The following is a 14,577-nucleotide window of genomic DNA, read 5'->3' as shown; positions in this document are numbered from 1 at the left end:
GTGTGTGTGTGTGTGTGTGTGTGTGTGTGTGTGTGTGTGTGTGTGTGGTAACGCGGAAAATAGCCGTCTTAAGTTATTTGGCCTGCTGGCGGGCCCCTTTGGGCGAGGAGATATGTTTGGAGGCAACCATGAACCTGAACTTTGTGGCCTTGAATTTCAAAAGCTCTACGTTGATTTTTAGTTCTCGGGGTTACCAATGCTTGTGAGCTTTTGCAATGTAGCCACTAAAGTATTCGGTTGGACGTTCTGGGTCGAAATGAACCACTTTCAGACCCTCTCTTCTTGGTGATGACAGGTGAACAAAAAGAAAGGCCTCTTTTACCGAGCTCTGACTGAAAAACTCTTAGAGCTAAGGGAACAAATTTTGAGACTACGGGACTTTGGGAGGCCTTGGTGGTTAACCGGCCTCATTGATTTATTGTAAATATGTTAGTAGGGAGGAAGAAAGAGATGTAGAAAGTTGTTAAGAAGGCCTTCTGGAATATTGTTTGTTTTTTGCCTTCCAGGGGCCAGATGTGCCTATCTGGATCCCTGTAAGGTGGAGTGGCTTCAGGTTATGTTTCTGGGGCTGGCTGTGTGCTTCTTTGACTTAAAAATGAAAAGACTCTAGCAATCCTTTGGCTTCCTTTCTCCTGATTCGCTCTGAATTCAAGTTGAGGTTGTAATTTGTCATGTATGTTGTTAAGGAAGAATGGAGGGTTGATTTGAGCCCTTCAGTAATTGTGACCTATACTTGATAAGAGTAAATGTTTAGGGTGTGAAAGATATAGCTATTGTGAATTGTATTTTATGTAATTTGCTCTGCTTTGGGGTTTTATAATATTGAAACGCCAAGATGCTGTAAATTGCATTTTGTCTTTTTAAGAATCTTTAGGATAAAAGGTAGTTTCAGCCATCCTGTGGAATCTATTCCTATGGGATTAGTTGATGGCAAGTGACTCCTCAATTGGGTTGTGTGAGGGTTTATAACTTAGAAAGATATTGTTTCCTTAATTTGCCTTTTGTGTATTTAAGAATTATTAGGGTAAATGTACTTTTTATCATCATCATAAATAAATAATATATAATATATTATTTAATATATATTAATATTTAATATAACAAATATTTATATATTTAATTATTATGCAAATTATAAATTTATATATAAATATAATTATAAAAATAATTATTTATCATTAAATATATAATATTTATATATTATATATTTATATATTATATATAATATATTTATATATATTATATATTATATTTATATATTATATTATATATATTAAATATATATTATATATAATATATATTTATATATATTATATATATTATATTTATATATTATATATAATATATAAATATATAATTATATTATATATTTAATGATATATTTATATATTTAATATATATTTAATAGATATAAATATATAAATATTATGTATTAAATATATTATATAATTATAATATATAATTATAATATAATTAATAATAATTGTGAACTAAGCATTATAGGATAATTTGATAACATATAGGGTTATGTGGGGGATTTTATTACATGAAGTGCATCAATCTGGCTAATGTGATTTTTCTGATGTCTCTTTATGAAATCTTAGAGTCAAACATAGCTTTCAGCCATTGCTATACTTTATGGGATATGTCCTTAAAGGTAATTCTGGATTTGGCCTACTTTGGGATTTTATAATTTAGGAAGATATAGCCATTGTGAATTGTATTTTGTGTTTTTAAGAAATTTTATCACAAAAGGTAGTTTTTAGGTTTTCCTAGTCACTGTAAGCTGTGTCTGTGGGATAAATTGATATAGCTATTGTGAACTGTATTTTGTTTTTTAATTAAATTTTTATTTTTATATTAATTAGACCTTATTCACTTTGTATCCCAGCTGTAGCCCCCTTCTTCATTCCCTCCCAATTCCACCCTCCCTCTCTCATCTCCTCCCATATCCCTCTCCAAGTCTACTAATAGGGGAGGTCTTCCTCCCCTTCCATCAGGTCTCATCAGGACTAGCTGCTTTGTCCTCCTCTGTGGCCTAACAAGGATGCTCCCCCCCTCAGGGAGAGGTGATCAAATAGCCCGCCACTGAGTTCATGTCAGAGACAGTCCTTTTCCCCTTACAAGAGAAGCCACGTGGATACTGAGCTGCCATGGGCTACATCTGTGCAGGGGTTCTAGGTAATCTCCATACACGTTCCATGGTTGGAGTATCAGTTTCAGAAAAGACCCCTGGTCCCAGATATTTTGGTACTGTTGCTCTCCTTGTGGAGCTCCTGTCCTCTCTAGGTCTTACTATCTCCCCCTGCTTTCATAAGGTGCCCTGCACTCTGCCTGAAGTTTGGTTATGAGTCTCAGCATCTACTGAGTAGAGTCTTTAAGAAGCCTTCTGTGGTAGGCTCTTGTCCTGTTTCCTATTTTCTCCTTATTCCAATGTCCATCCCATTTGTCTTTCTGAGGAAGGGTTGATCATCTTACCCAGGGTTCTCCTTCTTGATTAGCTTCTTTAGGTGTACAGTTTTAGTATGATTATGCTATATTATACAGCTAATATCCACTTATAAGTGAGTATATACTGTGTGTGTCTTTCTGCTTCTGGGATAGCTCACTCAGGATGATCATTTCTAATTCTCACCATTTGCCTACAAATTTCATGATTTCCTTGTTTTTAATTGCTGAGTAGTATTCCGTTTTGTAAATGTACCACCATTTCTGTATCCATTCCTCAGTTTAGGGACATCTGGGTTGTTTCCAGCTTCTGGCTATTACAAATAAAGCTGCTGTGAACATGGTTAAGCAAATGTCCTTATTGTGTACTTGAGCATATTTTGGATACATGCCTAGGAGTGGTATAGCTGGATCTTGAGGTAGCACTATTCCTACTTGTCTGAGAAAGTGCCAGATTGATTTCCCAGTAGGTTGTACAAGTTAACATTCCCACCAGCAATGGAGGAGGGTTCCCCTTTCTCCACATCCTCTCCAGCATGTATTGTCACTTGAGTTTTTGGGTGGGTGTAAAGTGAAATCAGGGTCGTTTTGATTTGCATTTCCCTAGTGACTAAGGACATTGAGCATTTCCTTAATTGTTTCTCTGCTATTCTATATTCCTCTATTGAGAATTCTCTGTTTGGCTCTGTAGCCCATTTTTAAATTGTATTATTGATTTGCTGCTTTTTAACTTCTTGAGTTCTTTATATATTCTGGATATTAGCCTTCTGTCAGATATAGGTTTGGTGAACATCCTTTTCCAGTATGTAGGCTGTTGTTTTTTTCTGATGACAGTGTCCTTTGCTTTACAAAAGCTTTTCAGTTTCATGAGGTCCCATTTATTGATTGTTGAGCCTGTGCTATTGGTATTCTTTTCAGGAATTTGCCTTCTCCTGTGCCAATGAGTTCAAGGCTCTTCCCCACTTTTTCTTCTAACAGATTTAGTGTGTCTGGTTTTATGTTGAGGTCTTTGATCCATTTGGACTTTAGTTTTGTGCGGGGTGATAAATATGGCTCTATTTGCATTTTTCTACATGCAGGAATCCAGTTAGACCAGCAGCATTAGTTGAAGATGCTGTCTTTTTCCATTGTATGGTTTTTGCTTCTTTGTCAAAAATCAACTATCCCTAGGTGTGTGGTTTATTTCTGGGACTTCTGTTCGATTCCATTGATCCACCATTCTGTTTCTATGCCAGTACCATACAGTTTTTATTACTATTACTCTGTGGTACAGCTTGAGATCAGGGAAGGAGATACCTCCAGACGATCCCTTGTTGTACAGGGCAGTTTTGGCAAATCTGGGTTTTTTGTTTGTTTGTTTGTTTTTCCATATCAATTTGAGAATTTTTCTTTCAAGGTCTGAAATGAATTGTGTTGGTATTTTGATGGGAATTGCATTGCATCTGTTTTATTTGATTCTAATTTATTGATTTCAGCCCTGAGTTTGATTATTTCCAGTTCTATGCACCTCTTGCATGTATGCGTGTATCTGGTTTTTTTGTTTTGTTTTGTTTTGTTTTGTTTTTTAGGGCTTTTTTTTTTTAGGGCTTTCAGATGGGCCTTTAAGTTGCTTGTATGAGATGCTTCAAATTTCTTTTTGAAGGCACTTAGTGCTATGAATTTTCCTCTTGGCACTGCTTTCATTGTGTCTCATAAGTTTGGCTATGTTGTGCTTTCATTTTCATTGAATTCTAGGAAGTCTTTAATTTCTTTATTTTTCCCTAACCCATCTGTCATTGAGTAGGGAGTTGTTCAGTTTACATGTGTATGTAAGCTTGTTGCTATTTCTGTTGTTGTTGAGGTCCAGCTTTAGTCCATGGTGGTCAAATAGAATACAAGAGATCATTTCAATCTTCTTGTATTTGTTGAGGCTTCTTGCTTTGTGACCAACTATATGGTCTATTTTGGAGAAGGTTCCATGAGGTGCGATTTCGGAGTTTCAGATCCTCTGTCCCTCAGATATGGTGTACGTTAGTCACTGTTATCATCTGTGTTTTGTGTTTTAAAGAAATTTTAGAATATGTAAAGTAGTTTTCAACTATTCTAGTCATTCTAAGCTATGCCTTATGGGATATGATGATGGCCGGTAATTTTCCCAGTTTGATCTGTTGGATTTGGCCTGCTTTGGAGTAGCTTTGTAAAATCGTATTTTGTGTGTTTTAAGAAGTTTTAGCGTAAAAGGTAATTTCCAGCCATTGTAGTTACTGTAAGCTGTGCTGTTAAGTCTTCTAGGGACTGAATGTCAAAGTGTCTCGCTGCTTTGGCAAAGTTCAGGGTCCAGGGTAGAATCCGAAACTGGATGCAGAGTTCCCCTTTGTTTTATCTGTTGGGTCATTCAGGTGACCTATCAGCAACCAATCAAGAAAGATGATTGAAAGAAAAAGGAATAGGGCAGGGAGCCTAGGATTCCTTCTCTAGATCGAGGGATTACTCTACTGCTTCGAGGGAAGGTTTTTTTTTTTATGTTGTTGTTTTATTTTTTATTTTTTTGAGGGACGAAAAATTTAACTGGTCACCTTTTCCCTGCAGCCAGGACTGTAAAAGGCAGCTTCTAGCCAACAAGGCAAGGGGTTGTGAAAAAGAGGCTCTTTGATTGAGATTAGCTCCTGCAGGGCAGACCTCCCGCAGAGGCTTCCACAGGCTAAGGTAAATTTTTTCTGCTTGTCCTAGGCTGATAGTTAGACCCTAAATCGCTGCTAACCTGTTTGTAAATTGGTAAGAAAAGAAACAAGGGGAGAAAGTAAGCAAAGAGCATTCATGCACACATGCTCAATGGAAATGGGTAGATGAAGTTAAGATTTTAACTTCAATGAATTTCCACAAGTTTACATATGATGATGACGTAGATTTCTGCTATCATGCCCTGTGCAGAAACTGCAGTAAGTTTAGGCTGCTGGTTCCATGGCATCAGTTCATATATATATACACAGATGAACAATCAGACCTGCAGACCTGTGTATGTTCATAAAACATTCAATGGACAATACAAAAGAAGCTTCTTATATAGACAGACAACTGACATACACTCATATAACATATGTACAAAGACAGACAAATAGATAAATATATTTAGATGTAAACACATATCTATATACATATTGAAACTCATGGATGAAGTGAATTCCAGGCAGCTTTCATTTAATGGGCTTCTACCACCTGACTTCTGCCAATGGTGTGTGTGTTCTGCCACTGTTTATGTTACACCTCTGAGACAAAGCTCCCAGAAAAGGAATTACCTCATAGTCAAAATGGCATTTAATCATAAAAACATCTGAATGCTAAAATAAAAACAGGTTACATGTTTTAGAACTAAATATTTCTTATTTATGTATCCATTACATAAGTTCATAGTGAGTTCAGAGTGACAAAGGTTGACAAGGCCTAAAAGTTAATAAGGTCTAAAAGTTACAAGAATATATGTCTTTTCAATTAAGACTGACCTCCCTACACATTTTCAGCTATTTTTGGGACGATAATCTTATCTGTCTTTCATTCCAAGAAACAAAGTAAATTTAAAATGACAGTATATAATTCCATAAGATGACAAGTAATAAGGAAGTACAATAGAACAGTTTGTATATAATGACATCAAGGTTTGTATTTAATTAAACATTCTTTGTTATTCCATTATAATTTGGGTTCATGGGAAGTTTAAAGCTACTTGCTTATATTTATGGTGTATACCAGGATTCATAATGAAGGCTTATCTTGAAGACACAAGTCTGTCTCACACCTGTCTCCTAGTGAGGCATCTGGAAGTCCACAAAAGTATTTATTGCAGCCATAAACTTTCTAAAATTATTTTATAAGTCGTCCCACATTGCAGCAGCAAAAGCATGACCAGCAATAGCACCACCATGACCAGCAGCAGTAACAGCCTAGCAGTAGTAGTAGTAATAGAGGCACCAGAGATGGAGTTGAAGTGGCGGTGAAAACAGCACCCATGGCAGTGTCGGCAGCAAAGACAATAGTGACCAAGGCAACAGAAGCAGTAGCATTGGTGTCAAGGGTGGCAGTGGTAGTGGCATCTGCCTTCATATCATAACGGATTCCTGGGGCAGAGTTTGGTGCCATTCTGCTGCCCTAAGCAAAAAGCTCCTTTGAGCCCCTTTACAAAAGTGTTAGCAGTATATTCTTCTGTTCAGTAGTTTTTAAGCACTTTCTTCGTAGAATGTTCACAGATTGCACTTGCTTTTAACTGTGAGTTCCCAGTCATGGATATTATAGCTCTTCTATGCATAAAGATTTATTCTACTGCTGGGAATGTAGTTTAGTGGCAAGGCACTTGCCTAATATGCATAAGATCCTAGGTTCCACCCTCAGCCTCATAAAGTTGCCCATGTTAAGTTGATTTAGATATTAGGTACATGAAGTAACATTTTTATGCATTTCTTTTCAGAAGTAGAAGGTTTGCTTCTTAGGTGACTAAGTAGTTTCACAAGAAAACACTCAGAGGAAGTGGAATTCTCTTGTTGCACAGTAATGATCTGCAATCAGAGAAATGGATGGGGTTTATATTTTAAATTGATCATCTCTGTTCTTTTAATTATGCTACAGCTTTTGCTGAACTGAGTTAAATTACATAAAGTGAAATATATGGGTAATAAGTTCAGTTTTGGTAATGCTCTGTAAGGTTTCTATGAGCATTTGTGTAAAAATTTAAGAACGCATACTTAACGTATCTCCTGGGTACTCTGAAATTGAATTGCAAACTTCTAGAGTTGGTAGAGAACTCAGCTTTATGAGAATCAGACAAACAGCATTCCAAATTAGTTTGCCTTTAAAAATTTCCGTTGTATTCTGCTGAGTTTCTTAATTTTTCAAGTTGAACACACATATAAATTATTAAACTATATATGATTTGGTCTAGCAGTGAACACATTTAGCCATATAAGGACATGTATATTAATGTCATTGAAATAATCTAGTCAACTTTCAACCTCAATCAACTGAGATATTTTCATCATTGTGACAATGCTGTCAATTATTGAGAGCCATTTTAGAGAATATTTATAAGCTACCATGTGAAGGTAAACTACTATATTTTGTAAGAGGTTTTATATAACCCAACTGTATGTTATTTTAGTAACCTAATCAGTGGAGGCTAATTCAGGTTTATCTGTATCGTGTATTTAAAACAAACACGTATAGATACCAAGTCTGTTTACTTTAAAATTCCCTCATTTCATAATGTATTATTAGAATACTTACTTTGCTTAATTGTAGCAGTTATTTTTGGTAACTTACTAATACCCTGTCTTAAAGTGTTTTAGAAATTAATTGATCAAGAATAAGCAGTGCTTAAGCATTTTCTAAATTAGCCACATGGTGGCACTATTAGATTGTTTAGGAATCAAAACTAGTGTAGTGCTCTGGTCATGGTTAGTTTCATTATTGTGGGTTTTTTGTTTGTTTGGTTTGGTTTTAAAATAAGTTTAAACATTGAAGACTAATGTCTTTGCATTTAAGTACAGAATATGTTAAGCTTTATGGAAGGGGGGGGTCTCTGATGTAGCTGGACTAATGAGAGCATAGTTCTGCATGCATGTTTTCTCTTGTTTACTGAGACAATGTCCTTGGCCTATCTAGGATGTCTTCACCTCAGCATCCTCCTGCCTTAGCTTTTTGAGTTTTTGTATTGCGGAGATGTGTTACCATGTCTGACTCACATATACTTTTCTATATAGGTCTGCTTTTTAAAATAGGCAAAGGTCTTTTGATAACACATTAGATTTTCAAAGCTTCTGAGATTTAAAGCCCTCAGCTTTTCTCTTTGTTATTTGATCCTTCCTTTTAATTTACTAAGAAATCTTTCTTCTATAAGGATATGAATTATCTCCTTAGGATTGTAATGATAATATGCTTTATGACTATGCACCAAAGACTGTACATTTCAGTAATGTAGGTAATATTAAGCAACTAGTGTCCCATACACTATTTACAATTTTAAAGAGAAAGGTTTAAAATCTGAATACAGTATGGAGTTCCTCTAAAGTTACACTCAAGGGCATACTTTATCCTAACTCTCTTTAGACAGTGAGATCTCAGCCATTTTACATCTTCCTTTGTCTTATGTACTAGGATATTCTGAGCAAATTTTTACTGGAATTCTAAACCTAAATTTTTCTGGTAAAGTCTTTTTTTTTCCTCCCTCACTTGACTGGCAATTATTTCCATTCCCTATGACATGAATTTTTATTTCATGTCTGCTTTAATTAAGACTTTTGAAAGATTGGTGGAAAAAAAACAGCTTAAATAGATAAAGTGTGGTCACTAATCAATGTGACTCTTATGGAAATAAAGCACTAACTACTTGTGGTGTAAAAATTATTCTAGAACGGACCTTCACCATCTAAAATTCGTGAAATTGAAGAACCAAAATCTGTTGCTACTGTCCTGAACTACTGTCAGGTATGGTGCTTCTCTCTCTCTCTCTTTTTTTTACCAGAGTGTTTTTCTAGAATGTTAAACTGTAAACATTTCTTATATAAGGGGGAATTGTATAGTTAATTGAAATTTTGCTGTATCAGATTACTTGTGATTATTCACCTCATTGTGATTATTTTTTAATTTTTCATAACCATTTTATTTTCTAATTAAAAATTTTTATATTAATTATAGTTTATATACTTTGTATCTCAGCTGTAACCCCTCCCTCATTCTCACCCAATCCCACCCTCCCTCCTTCATCTCCTCCCTGCCCCTCTCTAAGTCCACTGATAGGGGAGGTCCTCCTCCCCTTCCATCTGACCCTAGCTTATCAGGTCTCATCAGGACTGGCTGCAATATCCTCCCTGTGGCCTAAAAAGGCTGCTCCTCCCTCGTGGGGGGGACAAAGAGCAAGCCACTGAGTTCTTGTCAGAGACAGTCCCTGTTCCCCTTACTGTGGAACCCACTTGGATACTGACCTGCCATGGGCTACATCTGTGCAGGGGTTCTAGGTTATGTATCTATGCATGGTCCTCAGAAAAGACCCCTGTGCCCAGATATATTTGGTCCTTGTGGAGTTCCTGTCTTCTCCAGGTCTTACTAACTCCCCCTTCTTTCATAAGATTCCCTGCACTCTGCCCAAGGTTTGGTTATGAATCTCAGCATCTGCTTTGATACACTGCTAGGTAGAATCTTTCAGAGGCCCTCTATGGTAGGCTCCTGTCTTGTTCCTTGTTTTCTCCTACTTCTAATGTCCATCCTATTTGTCTTTCTAAGTGAAGATTGAGCATCTTACCCTGGGTCCTCCTTCTTGCTTAGCTTCTTTAGGTGTACAGATTTTAGTATGTTTATCCTATCTTTTTGGTCTAGTAGCCACTTATAAGTGAGTATATACTGTGTGTGTCTTTCTGCTTCTGGGATACCTCACTCAGGATGGTCTTTTGACAGTTTGTACTTATTTTCAGGTGAAAATTTGAAATACCAACAGGTGAATTTTAGAACATTAAAACATTATTGATCAAGTATATTTATGTCTTTTCCATGTGTATTGCCCAATATTAATTTCTACTATAAAACTTTTAAAGGAAAATGGAAGGTTTGGATACAGTTTTAGTATGTACCTAGTTAATTACATATTAAGATTATCTACTCATGTTTTACAAAGAATATATCTTATATAGTTTTGATGGAAAACCATAAAAATAAACTTGTGATTAGGGACTGATAGAGGTTTAATTACTGTGGATTTTGTGACCTGTATACTCCAGAGGCAATAGAAGTTCATTAAAATGGTTCTTATCCATAAGGTTTGCAGAACAGACTGAACTGACATAGTTTGAAAAGTAAAAGTTCTTTTGGACTGACACTAGTGAGAACACAAGCCATGCTGGCAGGTCTTGGTCTTAAGATTGTGCAGAAAAGGGGGAAGCATTTTAAGGCTGCCTGACCTGCAGTGTCCAAATATTGGCAACCCTGGAGCCTAGGATGGAGTATTCATCTAGGAGACCAAGTTGAATGAGATATGGATTGCAGATGAGCAGTGCCTCTGTTCCCAATCTGTGCCCTCAAGGGGCCCTTGAAAATCCTCTCACTTCATTTTGATGAGTATGCTGACATATCCTCCTTACCTGTGTGATATATGATAATGGTAACAACAGTATGTAATTTCAGTACTTTTGAAGACAGAGGCAGGAGGATTGTCACAAGTTCAAGGCTAGCTTGATCTATATAGTTAGTTTGAGGCTAGCTGGGGCTACATAGAGAGAGAGAGAGAGAGAGAGAGAGAGAGAGAGAGAGAGAAACAAAGGAGTCTATTATTATTCAGTGAAAGTATTTTTTTTTTTTTACTATTTTGTGGACATTCTAACATAATTACAACATTGTCACTTTCCTTTTCCTCTGTCCAAACCCTCCTATATACACCTTCTGGCTCTTTTTCAAATTTATGCCCTTTTTTCATCAATTGCTATTACGTGTATATGTATATACATACATACATACATACATTTATGATATCTTTTTTCACCAGTTGCTTTATCCCTAAATACAAACTGTTCAGTCTATGCAGTATTAGTTGTATGCATGTTTTCAGTGCTGACCATTTGGCACAAGAGAACCAATTGGTGTACTCTTCCCTGGTGAAGACTAGTTCTCAGACTCTCAGCATTCCTTGGTTGCTTGTTGTTCTTTATGCAGGGTTGAGTCCTCATGAGCTTTCCCCCATCCACTTTGGCATGTCTGTTAGTGTCCTTTTTGTTAAGTTGATGTTTAGGTAGTAATGTTGGTGACACTTATGATTATGGCTTCTGGCATTACTAGGAGACACAGAGGCACAACAAACTCCCTGGTGCTCTGGCTGTTAAAATCTTTCTGCCTCATTTCTCACCATGTTCCCTGAGCCTCAGGCACAAGAGTTATTTTAGATGTATCCATTGGTACTGGGCTCTACAGAGCACATTTTGAGAGCTACTGTCCCAGGCTTCTGGTCAGTTATTCTGCTGAAATGATCACTGTAATTGTAGCTCTCTTCAGATAAGGACACTTCTCCAGGAAAGTTTTCTATTGTATGTTTTTATTTTGTTGTTGTTTGTTTGTTTGCTTGCTTGCTGGTTTTTAAGGTTCATGGACCCAGCATCTAGCAAAGTAGTTCTGAAAGGAGGAAGGCATTTATAGTTGGATGAAGAAATGTTTCTGGTCTTTTATAAATATGTTCCCTAAAATTTCTGAGCATTTCAAGAAAAACTCTGAGCATGTTATCCGTGGTGTTCCTCATTTGTATGGCATGTAAGGTATACTTAGTGGCATTGTGAGATCATTGCTAGCTGTTTAATTTTTAGAATAGTTTGGAGCCCAACATCACATATGTTTTATTTGCAAAACACTCACTGCCTATTTCTTTTACAAACTGTGGTGTAAAAGGTAACTTTTTTACTAATTTATTTTTTATTTTATATACATTGGTGTTTGACTGCTTTTATGTCTATGCGAGGGTGTTGGACCCCCTGTAACAGGAATAACAGTTGTGAGATGCCATGTGGGTTCTGGGAATTGAATCCGGGTCCTCTGGAAGAGCAGTTAGTACTCTTAACCGATGAGCCATCTTTCCAGCCCTCCTCCCCCGCAAGTAAACTCTTATTGTTAGCATATTTGAATACTTCTCTCCTAAGTTAGTACCCTTTTCAGTGGGAAGTGGCTGCAGCACACATGGGTGGAAGGTTTTCAGCAGCTGTGATTCAGTCACCTTCTGTGTACCATGTACCTTAAAGCCAGGCCTCAAAAACAAAACAAACCAACAAACAAAAAAGTGATGTTTCAGACTACTGTAGACCTTCCATTGTGCCTAGCAGTTAAGTCTTGGCTTCGTGTATTTTCATACATGTTGTTTCTTTTCCTTTGAAACAGTAACTACAAATACATTTTCTTACAACAGGGCATATATAAAAGTGTTCAAAAACTGGAAAAGAAGTTTGGTAACATTGATGAAAAAGTAAAGAAAATTTATCGCTTTCGTGCCAGATCCTACTGGTATTATACTGTAAGTGTTCAAAAACATTATTACAACTTTAATAAATATTTTCTGTCTAAAGCCGCCAGTCATTTCAAAGTGACAGAGAACTAGTAAATGTGGGATTAGAAAGGCTTATCTGTACTTGCTGGAGGAGTAGAGCAGATGAGGACTACAACTCTTTTTGAAAGAATGCTTAAGTTCAGAATTAATGAATGTAGGACAATGAGGTTTTTTAATAGACTTTTTATAGATTCTTCGTGAGTTTTACATCATGCACCCCAGTCCCACTCATCTCCCTGACCCTTAGTATCCACTTTCTGCCCTTGCAACCTACTTCCCAAAGAAAATAAAAACAAAAATAAAAAATGAACAAAATGAAGCATAGAAAACATCTCGTTGTGAAAGCTGGACGCACATCACAGAGTGTCCCGCAGTATACCCCTTTGCCCATACATCTTTACTTGCAAATATTTATTGCAATGAATCATTGGTCTGGCTCTAGGCCTCTGGTTTCTGCTATACCATCAATATTGGATCCTCATGAGGACTCTTTTTGGTTATTCTGTTGTTTTCCTGTGTCATGGAGATCCTGCAGCTTTGGATTTGCAGGACTGGCCCTTTTACAAGCTCAAACAGTTCATAGATGAAATAGATTTTGGGGTGGGCCAACTCAAAGCCATGGACCTGGGGGACTGGGTGGTAGCTGAGTTTGTCAGCTCTACTACACCTGCACCACTAGAGCAAGCTCTCTAGCACTGCCCCAGCTAGCTCACCCAGTGCTGCAGCCTGCAGCGGGTGGGGTCAGCTCTTCAGTGCTCATACTTTCAGGCTGGCTCATCTGTACCTATACCCTTGGTGGCAGGGACGTGGGTGAACCACTCATACTATGAGTGCATGAGCTCAGTAGAGCTTGCCCAGCATAGGCACTGAAGTGATACCTCTCCCCCGCACACCTCTTGCTCATGGGGAGAACTGGCTCCAAGGTCATGAGAGAAGGAGAGGTAGTCCTGCCCCTGATTGGCTGCAATATTCAAGAAAGTGGGCCCCCAACTCAACTGTTAAGTGAAGCTTCTATTGCCTATTCTTAAACTCTCTTCTCCTTTATGTTATCTCAACTGGGCAGCAAAGTAGAGCTTGCTGTGGTGACAGTGAGTATTTTTATATTTGTATCTATAGAGTACACATCAATTAGAATGTAGGCCAGAAGAATAAAAATCTTTTGATCAAAATAGAACAGAATTTTTCCAATATAAAATAATGTTGCATAGAATCTGTAATGTCCTGACTATTCTGTTTATTTCTCTTTTTTTTTTATTATGAAGCCTTTTGCATCTGTGTCCAGAAAATACAATCACCTGATGTCTAAAAGACGTAAACTCCAGAGACCGAGACGATTCATTCATGAAAATTCTGTCTCTTATTCTGAAAGTTACAGTCCAACTTCACCAGTCTGCATGACAAGAGAAAATAGCCAAGATATAGAAAACACTGAGACTAAAGATTATATTCAAAGTTTCCAGTACGCAGATTTTACTGACAACACCCAAACTTCTCAATACTCTGATACTATTGACAACACCAAGATTTTCCAGTACACTGATAATATCAACAACACCCAGACTTTCCAGTATATTGATACCAATAATACACAGGCCTTCCAGTACAGTGATACTGAGGACAACAGACAGGCCGTCCAATACAGTGATACTGAGGACAACACACAGGCCGTCCAGTACAGTGATAATGAGGACAACACACAGGCCGTCCAGTACAGTGATAATGAGGACAACACACAGGCCGTCCAGTACAGTGATAATGAGGACAACACACAGGCTGTCCAGTACAGTGATACTGATTATAACACACAGGCCTTTCAGTACGCTGATACTGATTATAACACACGGGCTTTCCAGTACGTTGATACTGATTACAACACATGGGCCTTCCGGAACACTGATATTGATTATAACACACAGGCCTTCCGGTACGCTGCTACTGATTATAACACACGGGCCTTCCAGTACGCTGACACTGACTATAACACACGGGCCTTCAGGTACGCTGATACTGATTATAACACACGGGCTTTCCAGTACGCTGATACTAATTATAATACACGGGCCCTCCAGTATGCTGATACTGATTATAACACA

The 14,577-nt window shown here is 37.3% G+C and overlaps 1 protein-coding gene across 1 annotated transcript in view; it reads left to right on the top strand.

The window, feature by feature from the left end:
* Positions 1–5,345: 5,345 nt before the first annotated feature.
* The window catches only part of Scml1 (Scm polycomb group protein like 1), a 19,434-nt gene continuing 10,202 nt past the window's right edge, over positions 5,346–14,577 (top strand). Inside the window, 4 exon segments of the mRNA XM_055615736.1 lie at positions 5,346–5,366; positions 8,824–8,898; positions 12,347–12,451; positions 13,747–14,544. Of these exon segments, the coding sequence (XP_055471711.1) occupies positions 5,346–5,366; positions 8,824–8,898; positions 12,347–12,451; positions 13,747–14,544 (999 nt within the window).

Source organism: Psammomys obesus, unplaced genomic scaffold, assembly GCF_907164565.1.
Source record: "Psammomys obesus unplaced genomic scaffold, mPsaObe1.curated_primary_1811, whole genome shotgun sequence".
Taxonomy (NCBI): Eukaryota; Metazoa; Chordata; class Mammalia; order Rodentia; family Muridae; genus Psammomys; species Psammomys obesus.
Note: the sequence above shows the minus strand (reverse complement) of the source record. Positions and strands in the feature narration are given on the sequence as shown.